Source organism: Sparus aurata, chromosome 11 (genome assembly GCF_900880675.1).
Source record: "Sparus aurata chromosome 11, fSpaAur1.1, whole genome shotgun sequence".
NCBI lineage: Eukaryota > Metazoa > Chordata > Actinopteri > Spariformes > Sparidae > Sparus > Sparus aurata.
In genome coordinates, this window is record NC_044197.1 from 7,664,739 (window position 1) to 7,688,975 (window position 24,237).

A 24,237-nucleotide genomic window follows, 5' to 3' on the forward strand; every position below is an offset into this window, starting at 1 on the left:
TAAATCTATCCTGTCACGCTTCTATGACCTTCTCTAAACCTTTGATAATAAGTAATAGGGATGCACAATATTGACATCTTTAAATGGTGCATTGTTAGTTTCCATTATTTATTTTGGCCAATAACTTGCTGATTGCTTTACTTTATGCAGATGCAGATAGACATAATCTGGAACATTGCTTAGTTATTGTAGTAATGCACATGTAATTCAATGTATCAGTCACAGATTGACAACCTATTTTAAAGCAATTACTGCTCTATGCCAATAATATAACCGATATATCACACATTCTTATTGTCCATAAACATGTATCTACAGTCCAAATCGTAATATGTAACAAGATATATCAGACAAAAGTCATCACCACCACTGCCCATGAACGCTGACCAGCTCAACGACAAAGCCTTAGGCAACATCACATATTCATCTTCTTGACTTTAATGTGCAACACTTCACTGTGACTACACAGAACAAAACACTACCTCAATAGCCAGGCAGGCAGAACTGTGCTACCCTACGTCCCGGTCAGAACCTGGACCGTTAAAAGGAGTGGGAGCAGCAGGCAGCTCACTGACGCCAGATAACTCACCTGCAGAGTCTCAATCTGCTTTCGGATGCTGTTGTTAGACGGCATCTGGAGCGAGTCGGTGTGAGAAGAAGATCAAATGACAGGAGACAAAGAATGTAGAGGTTTGGGGAGGGACACATGCAAGTTAAAAACAAAAACATAAACTAAACAAATAAGACAAGAGCAGCCCAGACTCAGTAGCTGTACTCTTGTCAGTGTGACAGTGCATAAATCGACACTATTCAAACACCATGAACTGTTTAACATGCCACTTATGGATGTATTCGTTGAATAGCCAGTGGCATGCTAATAAAGCAAAGTAACAGTCCATTTGTATTTGATATGGTATTAAGTATTTGAACTTAATTTAGATGTGCAAAAGCAAAGCAAATAAAAGGTGTGCTGTGGTCTGGAAATCAGACAGAGGAACAGAGAAAGTACACGAAAAAACAGGAGTGGATTTAAGAGGAACACAGAAAGATGAGGAAAAGGACACTTAACGATGACTTAGAAGATTAAAAAGCAAACTAAAGCAAACTGTCTGTCACCTACGAAGCCAGCAAGCAGCAACACCCAAATCAGATGTCCATTCAAATCAATGTCAAGCACACCCAGAATGCAAACTGTCGTATTTTAACCCTGTGGGGGTTAGTTGTATAGGTATGGTTACCCAATTATGTCATACATTATAATCTCCATTGGTTACTAAAATGACTTTCTTTTTCAGGTTTCAGGAAACACAGGTATTAAGTTAAAGTAGTGATAGCTACTAGAAAGTCTACTTGGCCCTATTCTTAAAAAAAATAAAATAAAATGAGTGATAAAATGCTACTTGATGATGAAATTGTACTCTCCTGTACAATGACAATAAAGACTATTCTATTCTATTAGTACATTTACTCAAGTAATGTACTTAAATACAATTTTGAGGTACTTTTACTTACCCACTCCACTACATCTTGGGACAGAAATATTGTACTTTTTAAACCACTACATGTATTTGTTAACTTTAGTTACTCATGACTGTGCAGATTGAATGCTGCATCCAAACCATAATGTTTTTATTCTAATATTATTTTTATGCAATCAGATTTAAAACAACAAAAAACACTAATAATGATCATCTGAAACATGGTGAGTATCGGATCCAATAATCCGATCTGATCAAATGTTGTAATTTGTTAAGCATAGTGGAGGGATGCCTGTTGTATCAAAAGCAGGGGTTTCTGGGAAACAGGGGACATGACATTAAATCTTACTAAATAAGATATGTCACATTGGATTAGTAACTGCCATATGTATTTTAATTTATCCTTATTAATATATTGTGAAACCCTACTGTAAACTGAAAGTCTTCCTAACAGCGATTTCATTTTTTTTAGCCACAGGGTTAAAAATCACAGGTTGGACAAGAAGCCCTAAATCACTAAAATCATCACTACACTTGAGCCATCACACAACCCCTAAACATGATCCCAAAGAATCATTGTTGCCACTCAGAAGACTGTACGATTTACGATTTTTAAATCAAGGGAATCTAAAACAATCACAACAGTGAAAAGATTGCTGGAATGAGATCACTGAGAAGACAGACGGCCATTCAAAACCATCAAAAAAATCACCATCACAAAGACGCAAACAGAAATCTATTCACCACAGGATCAAACAATCACCACAGAGGGCAATCAGTGCAGAATGGAGAGGACAGTCATCGAGTCAGTCAGTCAGTCAGCCAGTCAGTCAGTAATTTGGTCAATAAGCTTCTGGGTTGAACGGTTCATGATGGTCAGGGACAGGAGGAAAGTAGGTTTGATCTGTTTGTAATTGGTTTATGAGGAGTCATTAACAGACCTGAGTTAAAACAGCACTTGAGATAACATATAAAATGCAAGGTGCATTAGCTAAGATGTAGGACATTTTAGAGGTTGAATTTGCTGGAACACATTGATTTATTTCAGTCTCTGTGAAATTAGTTGAGGTTACACTGTTATTATTAGTGTCACCTAATAATTATGTTTGTATTTTGTCAACTTTGACATTAAATTCTAACTTTTTGTAACAAAGACACTATTATCAAATCAAGTGCTATTCCTGTCCAGATCTGGTTGTTGATAATGGTACGGAAAGAACATCATGATCTTTAGACAGAACCACAGAGCACACCCTTCACAACCAAGATACCTTTTTTCAATCGTACATGTTAAAGTACATTCGACAATAGAGCATCATAATACCTATGATTGTTTTTCTTAAACAATAAGAAGTGCTAATGTCTTGACAATGTAATTGCTTGTGTAAAAAGAGACACGTTGTGAGCTTAAATTTAGAGAAATAACTAATAAACACTTTATACTGGCCCCAAGCATCACAAATTTTAGGTTTCATAACAGGAGTCATAAGACCTCTGAGGTTTAAGCTGACTTGTCAAGCCAAGTATGGTGTCCTTAAAAAAATACTTTCATCTGAAGAATACAGTCTTTGAGCTACTCTTTAGTGCCCAAGAGTACAAACTTGGATTTGGGGTGTAAAGGCTCAGGCTGGCAGTACCTTTAGGTGCGAGAGGCAGTTCTGGAGGAAGATGTGCCAGTTGTTGAGGAAGAACTGCTTCTGACTAACACACAGCAAGCAAGTCACCAGGGGATACAGAGCCTGAGGGGTGAGAGAAAGTTGTCAACATAACAAATGCAAAAGGAAAATTATTTGCGTACAAAGTCTCAATGGTTTGTATCCACTTTTGTAATTCAGAAAAAAAAAACAAAAACAAAAAAACTACCTCTTCGGTAAGTTTAGCTAAGACAAAACTGTCAAAACTCAACAGTTTCTGAATTTAGGATGGCAAAGACCCTTTTCTAAATTCTGCATGGCACTGACAATGAATGTGGAACACTGAAAAATACAAAAAAATACTATGATACTATGATTCAAATGTTACTTGAACTGCTGGAGAAGCTACCACTGATGTAAGCCTGTTGGAGAAGGTAAGGACACTCTTGTAAAAGAGATTTCTGAATGAGTCTTTTCCTGGTTAAATAAAGGTTAAATAAAATAAATAAGGACTGGGAAAGGATAGTACACTGCAATGAGTTTTAGGAATTACTTTTGAGAAAGGAAGATAGGAATTCTCCTATTTTTAAACCTCCAGTTAAGATAGGACAAGCAGTTGGGACATTTTTCTGTAATGAAACCAAGGTATATCACTAAATCTTCTGTACACAGACATTAAAAAGAATATATTTGATACAGAAATAATAAAACAATTGGGGGGTTGTTACATAAACATCATGGACCAACAGCAAGATTGTGCTTATTGAAGATTATACAAGTCAAAAAAGTTTGGATGATAATGATCAACTGGGCATGTTGTTGCCAATAGAAATATTGACAAAATACAGGAAGAGTGAAAAACAATAGAAGGAAGTAGTGAATTGTGAAAGGGTTGGGGAGGAAGAGAGAAAAAAATAGGATGGCATAATTATTACCAAAGAGTGCTTCTTTCTGGAACTAAGTTCAAATGTTGTCTGGTACAGCATCTCCACAAAGTTCTTCAGGCAGGGCACATTGACTTCATTCTTCACCGCCTGAGGATGAACGGGTCATTACCATAGATCTCAAACTGACAAAATTACATACAAAAGTTGATTTGTGTAGAATAACATGACAGAATTTGTTTTAAAAATGTCACTCACAGCTGCGACAGGAATGAGGATCTCGACAAAAAGGCCTGCTAGAGCGTGCTTTACGTCCTTATCCTTGACTTCCAGGAAATACTGGGCACACTCCTAGGAAAGGACACCAAAGGCTCAGAAGAATACACAGAGGATAGAAACATAAAACAAACACAAACTGGCAAGAGATAATAGAGTTGGACATAAAAGCTAAGGATTAAGACAATACTGCCAAAACTAATCGAAGTTTATGTTATGAACTCCAATCAGGATTAGGCCTTTCATGATAACTACTATTGTTGCACATATATTTCCCTGGGAATAACTGTAGTAATACAACACAATATAAATATCCTTCATTTGTCAGGCTCTAAAAGATAACCATATGGGTAGAAATCATGATGTACACAATGAAACAGAGTGGTGGACATAAAACAAATTAACACATTAGGGAATCACAGAGAACAGAGTGTTTTCACCGCTGTATAAAGATTAATGATAAAGCCAGTTCTCCATTCACAGCTCTTCACAGAGTCTGAAACACACATACACTCACTTCTTGGCAAACCTCACCTTTGCTCGTTACTCATCTGGCTTTATGAGCCACTGCTACAGAGAGCTGCTGAGTTTGAACAAAGGCCCGGCGGTTAAACAAAATGTCTGGTGCAATTTAGCAAACACGCACATCAGCCACACTGACTGTAGGGACACTGTGGCAAACGTGTATAAATAAACAGCAATAATTCACCTGCATAAACTGAAATGAGGCCTCAAAATCCTCCACTGGATACATTTTGACCCGGAAGAACTTCATGCCCATGATGAGACTGATGATGCTCTGGACGACATAGGGACTCTGCTCTTTTTGCCTGAGCTCCTTCAGTTCTGTGATGAACTTCTTCCTCACTGCCTGAAACCTGAGCACACACACACACACACAAAAGATATAAATCTCTAAAAACACTCCCCAACAGAGATGAGAGAGGTTAAGGTGTGACTGAGAATATGACAAGTTGTAAATAATTGTGTTCAGTAACAAGCAGAAGAAACTTTCTCACTTTGACTGTGTAAGGACTCCAATGACCTCTGCGTACAGGTCTGCGATGATGTGCACATTGCCAGTGTTGGGGCCACAGTACCTGTCGATTGAAGCATTTAACATCAAGTCTTAAACAAATAGCAGTTTGTTTGTGTGGAAGTCATTTACCTAGGTCTTTGCACATTTGCTTACTAGAGTCTGACTGTGCTTTGTTTAAGTGTCATTAATGATAAAGTTTAAAGAGACAAAATGATTTATAGAGCCAGCCTATTCAAACAGACAAATAAATGACTGACTCTCTCCTGCAAAGCAAACGTGAGAATACCACAGTCGAGTATGTATTCATCAGCACTTTTTATTCATCTGTCACTGGCTTTTCTGTGTGTTGACTCTCACTTACCCCTCTTTGTGTTTAAAGTGCTTGAATGCCAGGTTCAGAACTTCATGTACTAAAACATCTGGCACTGGATGAAGAGGAATCTGTGACGGAAACATGGAATCATTGGTCTTATTAGAAGCATTGATAAATCCTCATTCTTTCTCTTTGCTACCATTCATTGCCCTCCCTACAGGAGCAAAGCCAAGGACAACTTAGCTCTGGTCTCTGGGGATTGGCTTTTAGTTCTGAATGTTGCTGAGATTCAGACAGACACACTCAGTCTAGAGTTGGTCGGCTGCCACTGTGTTTATTTACTGTGTCCCCCTGTGGAGAAAGACCTCACCAACAACAGTGCTGTTCATCTCTGCACCACAGAGGATAAGTACATGAAAAGTAAAATCCCATTAAGCAATTATCTTATCCCTTTTTTTATTCAGCAAATCACTAATCAGTGACAAATTGTGCACTGTAAGTTAAGGAAATCTCATCACTTGGTTTGTAATAAAATGGTGGACAATATCTTCCGCAAATATGTAAAAAAAAAAAAACAACAACTTTAAAATCCATTGAAAAGGTATTGTTAATGAGTTTAGAAAAGCAGAGGGTCAGAATCCTCACCTGTTTTAGAACTTCCACTGAAACTAAACAAAAAATGAAATCTATGGCTAAGTCCCTTCGTTCCAGAAGGTAATCTTTATCCCGGTGCTGTTCGTCTCTACAAAGAGGGAAAGAAAATAGTTGCATACAATGAGGTTTTGAGCTCATCTTAAAACCAACAAATTATTGTAATCAAGTATTAATGATTTGTTCATGGTGGAAAAATGAGGATGAAGAAAAAAGATGGGCATCTCACCCTTTGGACTTGGTACTAGAGCGAGGCCTGTACTCATAGGACTCGTCTTCAGTGCCACTCTGCCGCCGGTACCAGTCGAACAGTGTGCGCAGTAGGGAGGGCAAACAGTGTTCTGCTATTGAGCTCATAGAGCTTATTAACTGGAAAACAACAACAAAAAAACATTAGATTCACTCAGTATTACTGGTTTACATACTCTCCACCATATTAATATTAATTTTTAATGCAAAATTCAACACATATACCGGTCAAACATGCTGTTGCTGCAGAATGTTGTCCAACAGGCAATAATTAGAGCATATATAGGGTGGAATAGATTGGATGTTTTCTCAACTATTGGGTAACATATTGATTGCAACTGGGTGGCGTTGGATGACATGTTGAGCACATCATAAGTGCTTCTACAGTATTGAGCAGCTCCACAGTATGTGGCTCTGTGGTGTTTCACATGTAAAACTGCAGAAATAATCAGCTGTCCTCCGAATACCTCATCAGCAATGATGACGTCATATTGTGCCTTTTAAACCCAGCACTGCATAACAACATACTGATCATATTGATTTGTAATTGTCAGTATGTTGATGTATAATAACAGCTGTGTTCTGATGATGATAAATCAGTGAACCCCATTACTAATGAGTGAACACAGAAAACAACAAATCAGCACTTTAGCAACTCAAGAGCACAGGGAATGTTTCAGACAATACATAAAACATGAGAGGAGGTGGTCAGTATGCATAAACTAAGTGTGTGTGTGAGTGTAAGGTCCAGTGCAGCATGATGAGGGAGGTGGATGATGGATGCTAGGCAGGAGAGTTATGCAACTGCTCCCTCTGCCCTTATGGCATCGGGCAGATACACTCCAGCACCCAATGCTGATTTAGTAGCTGAGGATGACACAGCGATTCTACACTCTCACTTTTTTGCGCTCTCTATACCCATTTTCTCTCCCTCACTCACAATGGGGACAGCTGGATCTATAGCACCATATCCTCGTTGGCTTTGTGTTGTGCTGAACAAAGCATTCTGCAGCAGGCGGGCCCATTGTATAGAGTCCTGCACCAGCTACAGATGAGGGACAGACGGGCTATTGAGTGGGTGGAGCTGGGGATTCAAACGCTGCGCACACATACAGAGGGACGAAAAAAGGACTGCTGGTGGTCCCAGGAAACGAGGATGTCACTTTAATACACCTACATGTAGTTATAGGAGTGAACCTTCACTGGCCTCTGCTTAGGATTCACCGGCCAACAATTCTTGATCCAGCTCAATGTTTTGTATCCTCAATTATCTATATCACAGTACATGGCTACTTTATCTCCAGTTCATTCAATCAATCTGATTAATCTGTTGTTTTATTATTTTCAACAAAAATCAACAATCAATCTTAGCAGGCTATAATTTTGTGTTGACTGTTGACTGTCACTGCATTAATTGCAGAACCTCCCATATCCACATCACAATGCATCCAAGACTCACGATATTCACACCCCTACATGTGATACGTCTACTAATATGACTGTACTGACCTGGTCAAATTGTGCATCTTCTCCTCTCTGGAGGGATCGGGACAGGGGTTTCTCCTGTTAGAGAGAGAAAGAGATCAAGAATAAGTGTGATATGAACCCAGCAGAGATACCGTCAGTATTTGCACGATACCAGATTGCTGTCAGTCAAGCAGCAGGCCTGAAAATGAGTAAGCAAGTGAGAGAGAACACAAAAGTTTTACTGTGGTGCATAAACTGAATGAGAGTGAGGTAAGACTTCCATCAGCCTGAGGTTACTACCCTCCCAGAAGCTCCCACGTAAGGAGAGAAATGAGCTAAATAAAGCGAATGAATGGAGGAACAGGCCAGTCAAGTCAGTTAATCCAGTCTGTTAATCCTAAACAATTGTATCATTTGTTTAACACATTAAATGATGTGCTTCTCCTGACACTGTTTTTCCTGAAGTGCTAAGGGCATGGCAGTTAGTTGCAAAAGAGAGGAGGTTATCTCAGCGGTGCATGAGCCACATCACGTGTTGTGTATCAAATTTCATTTCCTGTGTTTCTTGACACCAGCTTCCCTCTGTGGACTTACCAGCGGCTCAGCCATCACCATCTCGATCTTCTTCTCAGCCAGCACAGCAAACTCAGCAAATAGACTCTTGATGACAAACTCCCCAGGCTTCAGCTCGGGGTCGATGGTGATGCTCGACATGGCGGCGATGTTGTGTTTCTCCCACGAGAGGGGAGTCACCGAGGAGGGGGCACGGCGTCTACTCACGCTGCTGCTGACTGGTGCAGAAGCTGCAGAGAGGACAGAGGGTAAAGGTTAGGAAATAATACAGTGGGAGGGAAAAGGAGCAGGGTCAAACAGAGAACACTCTTGTAAAGTATGCAGTGTCATGCTCCAGTTCTAATCCAAACAGGAGAAGAGACATTTCCTTAAGAGGCAAATTGACCAAATTGATGAATGCAAGGAGGAGATATTCCACTGCTGACATGAGCAAACATTCAAGCTCCATTTGATTGCAAGCCTTTAATTAGGAACTCATTTTCTGAACTACTGTAATGGGCTCAAATCACCTTAAAACAAACAGAAGTATAATTACAAGTCCTATTAGAACTATGTCGTTAATTATCAATTTTCAAAAAAAATCTTTATATATGTTTTTATTTCTAAATCTAGGGATTCCAATTTTACAACAATGTTGACTTACCCATGGAAGGAAAATTGTTTAACAAGTAGTTCGACATGTTGAAAAATACCTTAACCACACATTCTTGATACAAAGATTATACAAGTCTTATGTCTGCACGCTGAATACAAAAAATAGCAGTGAATGATCTAAGTTTAACACATGACTAGAAATAAAGAAACAGTCAGCCTGGCTGCTCCCATAGGTAACAAAAGCCCATTTTATAAAGCCTGCTCAGGGTGGGAATGTCAAAATCTAAAGCTAACTTTAAATTTACACTTTCTATCTCCTTTGCTAAAAATCATACGCTGTTGTAATGGTGGGTTACGTGCCAAACTATTTCTTGGCTCTTTGAAACATGAAATAAAAAAAGGCCACTGCTGTGACCTCATTTATCAAAAAGATTCTCCAGAAAGGCATTTCTGGTTTTGGAGCACAATGCTGTGAACTGTCATCTCCTGTCAACAAACTTGCGATGAACCCAGCTGCCCTTACTGAGAATGTAGAATTTGACTAGACGAACAGGGTGTTGCTGTTTTTCTTTGAGATATTTCTGCATTTACAGTGGATAGATCATGATACTCCTTTTTCATATTAGCACATTTGCGAAATTCAGTACCAACCAGAACAAATAACAGCCGACAGGAATGAAGGTGCAGCAGTCATCTTAAAATTTTACTGGTAACAAGAAAGTGTTAATTAGTAAATAGAAAATTACTCACAATACTCAAAAGTTTGCTTTTATGGCTTTTGTGACAATTAAGGGCTTTAACAGAGATCATTAAAAGATAGGTGGACTTACAAAATGGATACAAAATTAACATGATATCCATGGTGGAACTCACAAAAAGCAATCAAGGTCTCTTGTATCTAACTGTGTCACTGTGTTTAAAGGATGACTTTGTTTTCTCAGCTTTTTCTTCAGCTTTTTTCACATAAAATGCTTGGTGCAAATGTAAATTAGTCACTGGGAGAATGACTGAATCCTGGGTCAAAGTCAACTGTGGGCAGTGCTGACTTACTATAGTAGTAGCAGTAGATTTATCACATTATCATATAGAGCCAAGCGGTTCACATTTTCTCACAACCTCTACCTCTATAACTATACAGTGCAGTCAAATAGTTGTAGGAATGAACAGCAATTAAATAAGCCAAAACTAAGTAAAAAGGTGGAGTGAAGACAGTTCAATGGTGAGGAAATTAAAACACTGGAACACTCAATGTCCACAGAGCTCCTTCGGCAAAATTTAGACAGCCTACGTCATCCAGGGTCACTAACCCAGAGTTCTCTGCACATTTGCATGTAGCACAGATCATTTGGCCATCGTAATTTAAATAGTCAAATCTTAAGGATCTGGGTTTCGGCATTTTGAAGACTGCAGAAGAACTGAGGCCCACAGCTTTGGTACAATGACATTATAAGTTCAGTTGTCTGCACATTTGAGCTGCAACGATAAGTCGATTAATTGATCGAAGGAAATCGGTTGCCAATTATCTTGTTGATATTTTGTAGTTTCAGTCATTTTTCAAGATAAAATGGCAAACATTTGCTGGTTACAGCTTTTTGAATGTAATGATTTTTTTGCTCATCTTTGTCATGAAGAGTCTTTGGGTTCACGACCGCTGGTTGCACAAAAGAAGCAATATGAAGATGTCACTTTGGGCTTTGGGAAATTGTCATGAGCATTTTGTTTTTATTTTTGACAGTAATGACAGAAAATAATTGTCAAAGGAAGAATATTTAATGAAAATAATTGTACGTTAAAGCCCAACAACAAACTTTGGTTGCCCTAAACCCTTTGCCATGTAGGATAAATATCAAATCCAATCAATCTGTACGAGATAATCGAAAATCAAATAAACATGAAAGTCAAATTGTCATCAACTGAATCATTAATTAATAATAATGAATCCAATTTAGACAATAAATAATTTACACCTTATAGCAGCATAAATTGACTTAACCTCAAGACAGACAAATTTTATTGCAGGTCAAAAGAAGTTTTATGAGTCTCTAAGATAACTGAAGTCAATTAAACCTAATCCACTCACACTGCTGTTTAATCTTCTGGGGGTTTTAATAGGTAAGCACACACGCGCAGACAATAAATTACCTTAAAAAGCACTTAAGTACCAGCTCCGTGTAACCATAAAATCAAATTAAATGCATGAAGATTGCATAATCATCATGAAACGCTAGGCTATGTGCATGCTTAGCCAAGTTGCCGTCTATTCAAAAGGCGCTAGACTTCATAACATTCAATAGTGCTCTGAGATTTATGACTCAGCTGGGACACAACTTCCAGTCTAGTCCACAATAGTTCCAGTCCAGCCAATAGTGAACTGATCCTTTACCTCATTCCCTCCCAGGAAAAGCCTTGTTCTGTTTCTTCCTGGTTGTCACAGAAACAACACAGCAATCTTAGTGGACTGAATACCAACCGAGGAGCAGAATTACAGGAAAAAATATGTTTTTCATCAGAGAAAAAAACATTCATAGCTCGCATATGAAGCTCCCGAGCATGACAAAAATGCGCTCAAATTGTGACATACTATGTATGCTGATCAAGAGGCTAAGTTTCTACAGGATGACTCACTAAAAAGATACCAATGTTCTTGTATTCATATGTAAATCAACTGAAATAATATATCTACTATTAAAAACCCAGGACCATATCTTAAGTATACTTTAGGCCACCATTTGTTCCATAATCTCATCGAAAACCATGATCCTTCCCTCCCCCTCCACAATCCCCCCAAAAATTAAATAATGCAAAATGACATGAAGATATTCTTGAGAAAATTGTAATGTCATTGTTTATCTAAATTAATAGTCGTGATAACTGAGGTGCTGAGGTGGCAGGGGCACTGTAAGTATTAGCTGTGTTGTGCTCCTCATGTTGTCCAGCAGCACAGAGAGCCTTTCAAGCATTTCCCTCTTTGTTTACTGTGCTTCATCAACACCCCCAATGATGTCACATAGCCAGCTCCTAATACCCAATCAGTGCTGGGTGCGCTACCCCCTCTGTCCTTCTTTTCTTTCCCACCCTGGGCCAGCTGGATTGTTGACTGGTTCACACACAAATGAATACCCCAACACTGTACTTTTCCAGTTAACAACTAAATAAGGGAACAAAAAAAGTAAGGCATCCTTTTCTGGGCCAAGTCTTTGAATTGCCCCTCCCCTCCCTCGCTGTCTCTCTTTATCCTGAAGACATGCCAGTCATTTGTGGCATGCCAAACTATGATTCACTTCCAAAACTGACCCCACCGCGCAAATCTTTGTAAGTGACTGAAAAACTGTAGGGTTGCTTCTCACGGTTTAAACCAGGAACTGAACTGACTGAAACTAGTGACTCACTCATGACCCTGAGGTCATCTTCCTTTTCCCATTCAAATCTGAATGCAAAATCTTTAGCATGCTTTGCTATTAATATGTAAAAAAGAAAGCTTGCCCTGTGATCAAGGGCTTTGAAGAAAGCCGTCAAGCTTTGGTTGCATTTCAAGTATAATGCCATTTTGTGTAACAATTATTTTTATTATCAATTAAAATGTGAATCATTTTCATGATTGTTTGATTTATTATTTAGTCTTTATTTTGTCAAATTGTAGAGCACAAAGTGTCTTAGATTAATCGATTATCAAGGTAGTAGGCAATAAATTCTCTTTTGATCAACTAACTGATTAATCATTGTGGCTCTTTGCTGACGAATCTCCTGCTGGTTGTCTTTAGTGATGTATACACACTATAGGAAATGGAAAAAAGATTTAAAGAACTGAAACGTGCCTTGGTTCTTAAGGTAATCAAGGCTGAGAGAACTGAGAAACAATTATTTTCTGGTCTCTGATTCACCAGTTGTTCAGAGTTTGTCTTCTTCTACTTAATATATCTTCATGCCATCCGCCAAGATACAGTGTCTCTTTGTTCTGTCACAGCCTGGAACACTTTCTATCTGCTGCGCAAGACAACACTAATAGCAAAGAGATTCAAAAACATCTCTACCTAAAAGATGGACAGTACTGTGACTACAGTTGCGATAGAAAGAACTACTAAAGTGCCGTATAAGAAACTGTTTTGTTGTGAGAGGCTTATAGGCCTACTCTGCCAAACTTCCACAGTTGTGCTGAAGAAACGAAGCACCCCGCAGGATTGCATAACTATTAGAGCAGTGACTCCACCTTGTCACAGTTATAATAAAGCCCTCCCAAACGCCTGCTCACTTCCCCTATCAGGACAACCAGCAACAACAGCAAAAACACACGCATACTGCTGGAATGCAGGGCCAGGAGTGTGTCCATTTTTTTTTCTTTTTTTTTTTAGAATGAAACAAAGGAGTCACTGCCTATGTTTATGTGGTGTGGCAGCGTCAGTTCAGCTATTGTGTCTCAACATGCTCAGCCTCTGACAAGTTACCACTAGTTTGCTCTTCATCTATAATACTTCAAAATAAAAAAAATAGAATCTAAAAAGAAACAGCACAACTAATGTGTTACCAGAAGCTGATAATACATCACTAAAACACAGAAACCCAATATGTGTGCTCCATTATGAATCAAGCAATCGATTTAACAATAAAAAAAAGGGCTCAACTGTGACCTCACCATATGCATTAATTATTGAACATATTACTGGGTGTTCAAACCAAACATGAACATCTCTATGTCTTGGGACAAAGTACATCAATGTTTAACATTCAGCAACATTTTCAGTATTCACAGCACAGGGGAAAAACATCAAATAGAAACAGTGAATGGATGGTGGTTGTAGCAGGACAGCTAAGAGAGGGTTTGTGAAATTAGGCCTTCTTTGTTTGAGAGGCCCAATGAAAAAACTGGCACTGAGCACAGGATAGGGGAGAGAGGGGAGAGAGGGGGTGGGTAATTAGAAAGAGGGCCAAATGGAAGAAAGCTGTTTACTCAACAGGTGGATGTTTTACAGCTACTTTGTAAAGCTATTTATTGAAAAGTAAGACAAGGTCTAAAATTGTCAGATTTTTGGTAAAAGTTTACAGAGGAGCCAAAGAAGGCCCCCTGACTGGAAACATCAGACACTGGCCTGAACCTGAAGGCTCTGCAGCAGCTGATTAAAACGGGCCAGAACATTATTGGTATCCATCGGCTGAGCATCAGTTAAAAAGAAAAAGTATCCACTGTCATACCACCAGACTACAGAGCAGCTTCACTCAACAGGCTCCGAGACTTCTCAATCCACAGTAAACACTCAATTTCACTGTATCCTTAGTAAGCACACAACTTTGTGCTAAAAGGCCCACAATGCATAACATGTTCCTTTCATCTAGATCAAGATTTGTAGGCCAAGGCATCAATGCTGCACCTTAGAACTCCTTTATAACGCTGTTTTCTAAACACTTACCATTTTCAAAATAATTGCAGCTACTGTTATTTGGATATTGCATTCTGAAGAAATAGTGTGATTTCAATAATATTTGCATTAATTGTGCTGTACCATTTGTTGTTGGCTGAAAAACTTAATTTTTCCATTCCATTCGCTCAAATTAAGCAAGTCAACACACTTTCTTGTTATGTTGATGACACTGAAACTGCTGATTCTAAAGATGATCAGTCGGCTCATTTCTTAAATATATGGCTTATGTAGCACCACAACTCAATTTCCTAGACAAAGAAGAGTAACAATTTCTTTCTCTGTTATTTTTATTACAGGCAGTGAACCTCTGCTATAATAAACTACAGAACAATTAAATAACAAGACAGTTTACATCCTTAACTTGTCAATCCAAACTTTTTGTGAGTCCTTATAAATCAATAAATGGTTTAGGACCAAACCACATCTCCAGTCTAATTTTTTCTGATCAAATTTGGCTTGATGATTGTTCCCAGATTAAAATCCAAACATGACAGAGTCATTTTATCTAGAACAAATTCAAAACCTCCATATCCAGAACAAACATGTACAACATGTTCCCAACAGCTTTAAGCTCATGTTTGTGTCAGAGATAGATAAAGAGAGGAAAAGCTGATGCAAGGGTCTCATCAACATCTTACACACAAAAGAAATCTTAAACATTTGATCAGTCAGTCTGATTTGTACTCTGACAACCTTTGCCTCTCTTTGCCCCAGAGTAGATGAGGTCACTTTAATGTCTCTGGAACCATCCCATAACCCAAGTAGGACAAATCAGGTGATCCCTAGAAAAAGGCAAACCATACATTCCTTTTTTTTCGGACAAGAAGAATGTTTGTGTGGCTGATGTTCTGCAGTCACAGCTAAAGCTCTGTGGTGAGGGCTGTTCACCGTGTGCCCAAACAGTTGTGTGGATAGTCAGTCTGTCAAACCAGACACACATCAAAAACATGAAGCACCAAAGCTGCAATGTGATCTAAATATAGCGGTAACGATTTACCAATCAAATGTCATCTACTTACCTGATCAGTGAAAGTGGTTGAGAGAATTCTTTATAGAAAAGAAAGTCAAAATTCTAGTATCAGCTTCTTAAATGTCAGCATTTTTGTTCACTCCTCTATGACAGTAAACTTAATATCTGTGGGTTGTGGACAAAACAAGATATTTGAGAACAAACATCTTTGGCTTTGGGAAGCTGATTGACAGTTATTGTAATTTTCTGACAAACTAATGGATTAATCGCAAAAAATTATGAACATTTTAAAAATCAATAAAGATAAATGTGCCAGACATCTTTTTATCTACAGCTGCATGAGAAATAGGGTTGTGTGTAATAATTAAAGTGGATAAGATTGGATTGATGAATAAGCAGCGGCAGCTTCGAAAATTCAACCTTCTGTTTTTTTTTTTGTCTTTGTCCATCAAAACATTTCGTTGAGACTGAGAAGCCAGCGCCTTTATGATTCCTAATGTAATATGGGCTGTATGGGAAGCTAATAATAGGAGAGACCCAGAAGACGGATCAATAGTAGGGAAACATTAGCTGCCCCAGAAGGAAGGGAGAGAGGGTTATAAAAGTAGGAGGGAAAAAAAGGAGGGGATGAAGATTGTGTTGAATGAGAGACGAAAAAGAAAGATTTGGACGTTGAAATTAAAAAAAAAAAGTTGACAAAAGTCAGGAGAGCTTAGATTAACCAGTGCTAACAGAGAGAGTGCGTCGCGTCCACCTGTGGTTTGTATCAGCAGACATTCATCAATAGAAACATTATCTATGGGACAACCTGGAGCCAGTATAGCGATGGTGAGCAGGAGGAAGAGGGTGGACTCTGCTGCAACCTGCATTCACATCAAACAAGCTTGGCTACACCTGGACTAAACATCATCAGTCATCCTGACAACTCCATTAATAACCACTTTTCTTCTACAAGGAGGAGATAGGAAATCTCCAAGCATGGACTGGATTGCATGCAAACATGTACAATGCTGCAAGGGGTCTGCTGGCTGTGTGCGGTAGATAAGTCTGGTGGCCAAGTGTGGTATGTAAACATGAGTGCAAGCTTGGCAAGGTACTCACAGCTGCTACTCCAAGACTTCAGCAGAGATTTGATGCTGATCTCAAAGAAGACCGAATCCTGCAGGCTCAGCATGGCGGCTCTCAAAAAGTTAGGCTTCACCAGAAGGCACTAATTTTACACGGCTCCCGTCACTTTCATGTCACGAAACCCAAACGTTCCACTCTTCACCAAAAAAAACGTAAACCTCTCACATTTGTGGCGCCTCTCCACTACCCTCCACAGGTGCTAGTTAAAGGCATCATCCTGAATGACAGTATGAGCAGCTGCTGAGGAAAAGAGACCCAAAAAGTGTTTGTTTCCTCTGCCACTTAGGTCACTGAGGAGTGAAACTGCGCTGGGAGAGGAGGAGAGAGAGCATAGCCTGGCTAGTTAGAGAAGTATTCCACCCCGGCGCCTGCTGCCCACTTGCCAATCCACAGAGTCCCTCATCCCCATTTCAGCACGGAACAATCCAGAAAGGCGAAAGACAAAACTGCGTGAGAACTTTTGCTCCTGACAGGGGAAAAACAGCAGCAAGAACAGTACACGATAGAAGTCTTAACAATGCACTGCAATATTCCCTCTCCTCTTCTCTTCCTGTGTGTGTATGTGTGCCAGTCCTAGCCCACTAGCAGCGTCAGCCACCCTCCGCCTCCCCCCAAAGCAGTCTCTCCCTCTCCATTCGCTCACGGGCGGCCCCTCCTCTTCCGAGCCAGCTCTTGTTCTTTTACTGATGCCTGCTCTTTTCTCTCCGAGTGAGAGCGAGCTTGTTTCAACAGCAAACAGAAGGGAGGCGGGAGCACAGTGTGTGGGTGATGTCATCAAAATGCTGCGAGTGTTCCCTGGCTGTGGTTCAGCAATGCATACGCATGTCAGAGCTGCTACTGTGCTGCCTCTCTGCTGGCCTATCAAAACGACACTTCCTGTAAGCTCCACAGCAATACTGATGCGTCATCCCTGACTGCAGTAGGAGGGAAAGGAAAGAATGGGAGGATGAAAGAGAGAGAAGGAAAGAAAGGGAGGATATATTGAACCCAAATTAGTAGTTCTACTCCTGTTTAGATCTTAGTTCAAAAATAATCAAATTGTTATCTTCCTAAATAACATGTGCATTATATTCCCAGGTTCAAAACAAAGTAAAGAGTACCATAACAGCACTCAAGAAGCATTGGAGATATGTGTCATCATATACATCATAATAATGGGACATGTGACCCTAACATTGTGTTACTGGTACTTTCTAACAATTTCTAATCTCGGATCTTGATGTGCAAGAGATCATAGCTAATCTATTTGTTAAGCTAACCGTTCACACCCATTGGAGTCATGGGCATTACATCACTGCTCTGTCCAAAGGCTACCAGGCATAGTAACTCACAGAACGATAAACAAACCACACTACATTAGTGAGGATACAGCTCACTGTGTGTTTGTGTGAGAGACACAAACACACACCCAATTCATCCGATACTTTAATCTTGTGTTGACGGCAGCACTTCCTTCTCTCGCACAGACTTAAAAACAGAGCCACATGACATGAAGCAATTTGTAGTCAAGCGCAAGATTAAGTTTGTTAACAAAATATTCGGAGGGGGAAGAGCACTGGGACAGACAAATGTTCTTTGTCTTCTGTAAGTTTAGTCTTCATTTCTCTCTCTCTCTCTCGCCCTCAGTCTCTTCTCTGTCACATGTCCTCCACTACACAAGTTATGCAAAATGAGGCAGAGCTCATTGCAAACAAACACAACACAAGCAAATGCTTTGTCAAGCTCTGGCTGGTGCTACCCTGATGCAGGCTTCCACTGTGAGACTCTGCCTTGTAATAAACAAGCACAGATTCTTTACGGTCCCGTTGTACATTTGCTGCAATTACATGAATAAATGTTGCTTTATTTAATATGATGACATCTTGCAAGTTTTGGACACAGTTATGAAAAAGAGGATAGATCGTTGCCAATTGGGAAATCTTGCTGAGATTATGTAACTTCTGCCGCCAGGAGACTCTCAATCAGAACAAAGACGTAGCTTGTATTTTGACGATGTGAAGTAGAGTCACCATTTGCTGATGAAAATCTGATTCAGACAGAAATGTTCACAGACGCGGTCACATATTAAAGTCTGTTCTCCTTCCATTTAATCATGTTCACTTCCTTCCTCAATGTATGAAAGATCATCACACCCTTAAATGTGACCGTGTCCTTGTAGTGACGGACGACCGAATGAAACACACCGCTGCTTTGAATAAACTTTGAATTTCCAACCACTGTTGGAAACATTTTGGATAATGTAAGCACACATCTTAATGCAGAATTCTACACATTATATATTTGAATGAGGAGAGTACATTTCCAAAAAAGTCAGTGTACCTTTAAATGTACACCATGTTAAACGTTGTGGTCAACTCAAGAGCCAAAGCTTTGGTTTAAAAATGCACATTTGTGTTTCTTTGGCATTTTGTAATTGTTCTTTGCTTCAATTGTCAGTTTCTTCCTCTATCAAAACATTTTTTGGATTCAGCAATGGTGGACTAAAAACATGATATAAAAGGCTCAATCCAAACTAAGAAAAACAAAGTTTCTGGTAATTACACAATACAGATAAATATAATGAATATTACATTAATTCATACAAATACTTTATTTAATTTCTGTAACTTCTAACCCCTAAATCCTACTCACTGGACCATGAAAACACGTTTTAGGAACACTAAAGCCTTTAGCTAAAGCTCTGGGGCAGTACTAGGAAGGCAAAAGCCTCAAGTTTATACATAATGTTCAAAAACAGAATTAGAGTTCATAACATCATCCTTATCAGCAAAACAGTTAACATACAAACATGCAGAGACGTCTGCAGTCACTGTTTTCTGTAAACAAGCTTTATTGTTTAAGGAATGCAGAGGAATAACTGACAACATCATCTCTCTGGGAACAATACTCCTGAGAGCTACTGTCCAACAGAGCTGACGTAAGTTGAGGACTTCAAATAAACATCATCATAACGGACTTCCTGGAAAGAGCTCACTGATCAAATAATCTCAACTAAATGCACGACCAGGGCAAATTCTAGTTGCTCCATTCACAAAGTGGGAGCAGTGACTGACAGCTAACCATTCTGACTGCAGACAGTATAGGGGAGCTGCTCCTCCCAGGAGCCCACAGGGTTGAGGATGCATTTCCTGTCCTGGCCTCTCTGAAGGGCAGTGGTGGGAACAATAATCGATAGGAGCTGTAATTCAATCCCTGACCTCCCGGTAGTGCCTGGGCTGCAGAGGACACGCCATTTAGATCCATCACAGCAGTCTGGGTATGCAGCACAACTCTGCAACCTGCACAGCTCCTCACTTCCACTTGCTCCCCTGAGTCAACCAGCTATGTCATACTTTCCTCCCAATAATTATCAAGACACAAATCTCACACATTTAGGTTTCAAACCTTTGTGAGTACATACTGATTTAGCCAGATTTCTTCTTGGACAATGTCCACAGTTTAATGCTATGTGGTTGTAGGGCTGCTTGATTATGGAAAAGGCATGATCACGATTATTTTGGCCAATAATGTTATCACGATTATTTTACATGATTACTTATTAATCGGTATGTATTGCTAAAATAAACATGTCTTTTAACAGCAAATTTCCTTGAACTATATATAAAATTCACCTGAAAACAAATGACATAACACAAATAAATAACAACAAATAATATAATAAATGCAATTTATAAAGACTTATTTAACTTATGATGTGTATGATGTCATTTTATTAAGTAGAATTGCTAAAATGCAACTCTCATCCATTTCGGCTGTTTGGCAGTTTTAGACTGCTCTAACTCTGATAGAATACCTTAAAAATATTGATATTCAATGCCATGGGAAAAAGCTGAAATAACAATATGCAAGAACTTTTGTTTAAGCAAACTAACACCAACACTTCCCTGGAGCCCCGAGCTTCATGTCCAGGCAGAGTCAGCTAATATGACCGCAAGCTACACAGTTAACTGAGTTTACTACCAGCTACAGTTAGCAGCAGTTGGTATTATATCAGTGTGTGATATGCTGCCCCCTTTTTGAAATAAATTCAAGAGGTAGCCAACTCTTACATGTTGCACCTTTTAAAGATAACAAAACAAGGATTGTGTACTGCATGTTAAGCTGAAAAGCATCAGAGATAATTTACGCATGGTCATAGTCAGAAGAGTGAGGCCAAGTGGGCCCTTTGTGGGCACTGCAGCTCTGTTTGTCCCAACTCGTTGTCAGGAATAGGCACAGCCGTTACAGGTTTATCAATACTGCGGATGGAGGATGGAAACCATCTCAGATATTCAGAATCGATATGTACTCCTATATCGATATCATTGATAATTTGAGCTCCAAGCAACAGTACAATAAATGCACATTAAATACCAGACTACCGAACATAAAACACAAACAACAGTGCAACACTGAATGCAGCATAATCATGGTTCTGCCTTAGTTATCATGTTTTCATAATTCCTGAAAGCCAAAATCATAATTGATATCAAAATTAGATTGCCTTGCTCTGTGTAGGCAGCTGTATTCTAACAAAAAACATCTTTATAAGTAACTCAACCCTGCACAAACTAAAAACCAAGTCAAAGTCATTTCTCAGACTTGCCAGGGAAATCATGAGAGGCAACTCATTCCAGCACAGAGTCATTCTGAGGTCAGAAGTGTATTCTATCTATGGAATGACAGTGCAGAGCACCAGGTAAATCTGAATTAAAACTCATCGTCACACAGGTACAAAAAGGTCAGCTCATTTCTCACAGGACTTCTTCAAATGAGCAATTTTAAAGTTGCTCGCTATGGAGGAGCATTTATTGGGAGAGCTGGTTGGAGTAAGAGCACTAACAATGATTCATGGCATTTGTCTTCCCAACTTTGACACCACATTCCCACTAAGTGCCGAATCTGTACTGAGCTGCACCATTATGAGGTTTGTTTCACTACGACTGGCCAAGGACCATTTCAGAAACTCGATGAATAAGTTTGTCCTGGCTGTCTGGAAAGGATACACACCCTATGGACTGTTAGGACAGAAATCACATGCACATCTTACATTACAGAAGTACAACCCACTAGTGCACACTCAGTCACATGCTCCAAACACTCCCAAATCACAAACAGGAAACCTGCTGCACCCATTAACCAAATACCGTCCCAATCAAACCCTTCCCAAAAACTCAGCTGTACATCCAGCAGCTGGCTGATGTCACTGTGTGAAAGAAAGACAAATGACTAAAAGAAAAGCGCAGCACCACCTTAAAAGCCAACCCAGGCCGTGCTAGTTCTGCAACAAGGGAGTGGCACTCAGCTCTGTTTGAAACACAGGGAAAATTACCCTGAAGTATGAATACACCAGTGTACCACCTTACCTCAACTACTGTGCCACTTCTTTTATTACAAAACTCACCATTGTGACCCTTGCCACCACCAGCATGTTGAAAAAAGGAGATTTTTCTAATATGTCGGATGTTTCCTAGTTGGAAAGAAAGAAAGGAAAGATTTGAAAACAATTTCCCCAATTCAGTATATAGACTGGAGTCATCTCATTGTCTTTTGATGTGAATATCATCCCATCACCAGCAGCTTGAGCTGAACACACAAACACACGTTACCTGAGCTGAGCCAAGCCACAAAACATTTATTTTACCATCACAGCTTGCAATGGCTCTGAATTAAACAAATGTAATTGTTATTGTGGGTTAGTTCAGCTAGCTGTCTTGAACAGAGCAGAAGGGAGAGCTCAGACATGCTTTAGCCACAAGCAAACAGGGAGCAAGCATGCTCTGACAGGTAGAACTGCGAGAAGCTGTACTGAGAGACAGATGACAAGTCATCACCCCACCTGCTGATGCAAACGGGCTTGCTTGCACACATACATAATTCGTATGTGTACACACATGTACTAAACCTTTAACTGTTGTATCCAGAGACACAACAGTAGACCACCATTAAAGAATTAACATTGTCAGCACAACGCATACTTCAGAACCTCAACTCTCAAACAATAGCTACAAACTCCACAGTAGGCAGGTCCCAAAACCAGTCCTCTAATACTTGCTGAATGACTTGGCGTTACAAAATATAACCTGCATCACAGCTTTGTTTCGAGTTTCCTATAATGCTTTCTATCATGACATCACTACCAAAGTATGTGCGCATTGGTCAGTGTGACATAAGCTTGCATAAATTAAACAGGGCGGAGATGCACACAATAGTCGAGACAGGGGTCCAGTGGTTCAGGGCAAGTGTGTCATGTGAGAATAAATGTACAAAATAAACCCAGCAAAACACCATTCAAGTCTTTAGGTTTCTAGATGTTTTGCTAACTCTGCAGTTTGGTGCTGTGGGTGAGGTGAAGCCAGTTTGAAAGAGCTTTACTATAAGTGTCTGCCTGCTGCTCCTGGCAACTGGGTTAATGAGAGCAAGTGATACCAAATCACAAGTAAGAGAAACCAAAACTATTCTAAAAAAGGAGCAAAAAAGCCCCTCCCCCCCCCAAAAAAAGGAAAGGAGTATAGGCAATGAGTCTTTTGAGGCTTTCGCATTGGCACTTTTGGCTGCGCCATTCTGTGCTGAAATCCACTTTTTTGTGGCTGCTTTAATTAAAGCTTTTAAGTGACAAAGTAACAGGGGACTGTAATCATGAAGAATACATACAGATCTTTGTTAGCAGCTATTCCTCAGTGGTGGTGGGACAAAATATTTAGCATTCTTTAGTTTGATGGATATTGTGAAGCATCTTTAGATGATTGTCTTGCAATGTATTGATTATTGCAGACTCGCTGTATTGTGATATAATTGTTATTGTGGGCAACATATTCTGAATCGCATTGTGAGTTAGTCAGTGATTCCCACCCCTATTCTTCAGAAATACTGCAGGAAGGATCAGGTTTTACAGCCACTCCTTTGACCACTAATCACAGCTATGGATCGGCCCAGCTGGTTTTAAATATCATCGAATCAAGAAAAGTTTATCATCAGTTAAAAAGGCACACCTTTAAATGGGCAGCCTATTGCAATGATGATGATGTCGCCCATATGCTGACGTACCAAGCCAAGCCCAGCTAGCACATGTGTATGGAAAAGCCCCATTAGTGGGTTCATTCCCAATAACACTGCCCTTCTCAATATTGGTAGTCATTAGTCAGTAAAGGTTTAAATTGCTGATTGCTGATCACATCTACTTCTGACAATTGAAGAGATGACCATCCGTTGCCGATGCTGCTCCAGTTTTAAATACTTTGTCTTTATTGACTTTATTCATAAACTATGTAAAAAATCTTAAATTCTCTGCAGTCATCCATTTAGATTTTAAACGACAATTGGTTACAATCTCTACTCTCCTTTAAGTCAGTGTAGTGTGTCTTCACACATCTGACTACCACAACACAAGCTGCCACACAGCTGTCTGGTGGCACTGCCGTTAGGTCACATTTTGGGGAGGGGGTTGGCCTCACTATCCTAAAAAACATAAAGAGCATGATGAGCTGTCGATCAGAGCGATTATGCTGTGCTGTTACTATTATCAGTTCATGGCTGTCATGTACGTTAATTGCACCTCACTTTACCTCACACTTTGAGAAGATGATAT

The 24,237-nt window shown here is 39.6% G+C and overlaps 1 protein-coding gene across 17 annotated transcripts in view; it reads right to left on the reverse strand.

The window, feature by feature from the left end:
* Positions 1 to 24,237, reverse strand: part of fryl (furry homolog, like) — a 68,796-nt gene that overhangs the window by 32,199 nt on the left and 12,360 nt on the right. For 9 of the 17 annotated variants that reach the window (XM_030434196.1, XM_030434195.1, XM_030434192.1 and 6 more), the window contains exons 2-13: positions 22,054 to 22,119; positions 8,586 to 8,794; positions 8,034 to 8,087; positions 6,505 to 6,644; positions 6,270 to 6,366; positions 5,673 to 5,752; positions 5,292 to 5,372; positions 4,982 to 5,150; positions 4,255 to 4,347; positions 4,048 to 4,146; positions 3,116 to 3,217; positions 590 to 634 (exon numbers count right to left, since the gene is read on the reverse strand). In XM_030434196.1, the coding sequence (XP_030290056.1) occupies positions 590 to 634; positions 3,116 to 3,217; positions 4,048 to 4,146; positions 4,255 to 4,347; positions 4,982 to 5,150; positions 5,292 to 5,372; positions 5,673 to 5,752; positions 6,270 to 6,366; positions 6,505 to 6,644; positions 8,034 to 8,087; positions 8,586 to 8,794; positions 22,054 to 22,119 (1,235 nt within the window). Of the gene's footprint in view, positions 1 to 589; positions 635 to 3,115; positions 3,218 to 4,047; positions 4,147 to 4,254; positions 4,348 to 4,981; positions 5,151 to 5,291; positions 5,373 to 5,672; positions 5,753 to 6,269; positions 6,367 to 6,504; positions 6,645 to 8,033; positions 8,088 to 8,585; positions 8,795 to 16,643; positions 17,442 to 22,053; positions 22,120 to 24,237 lie in introns of those variants that run through there. The other 8 variants (XM_030434201.1, XM_030434202.1, XM_030434203.1 and 5 more) reach the window with 4 other exon arrangements.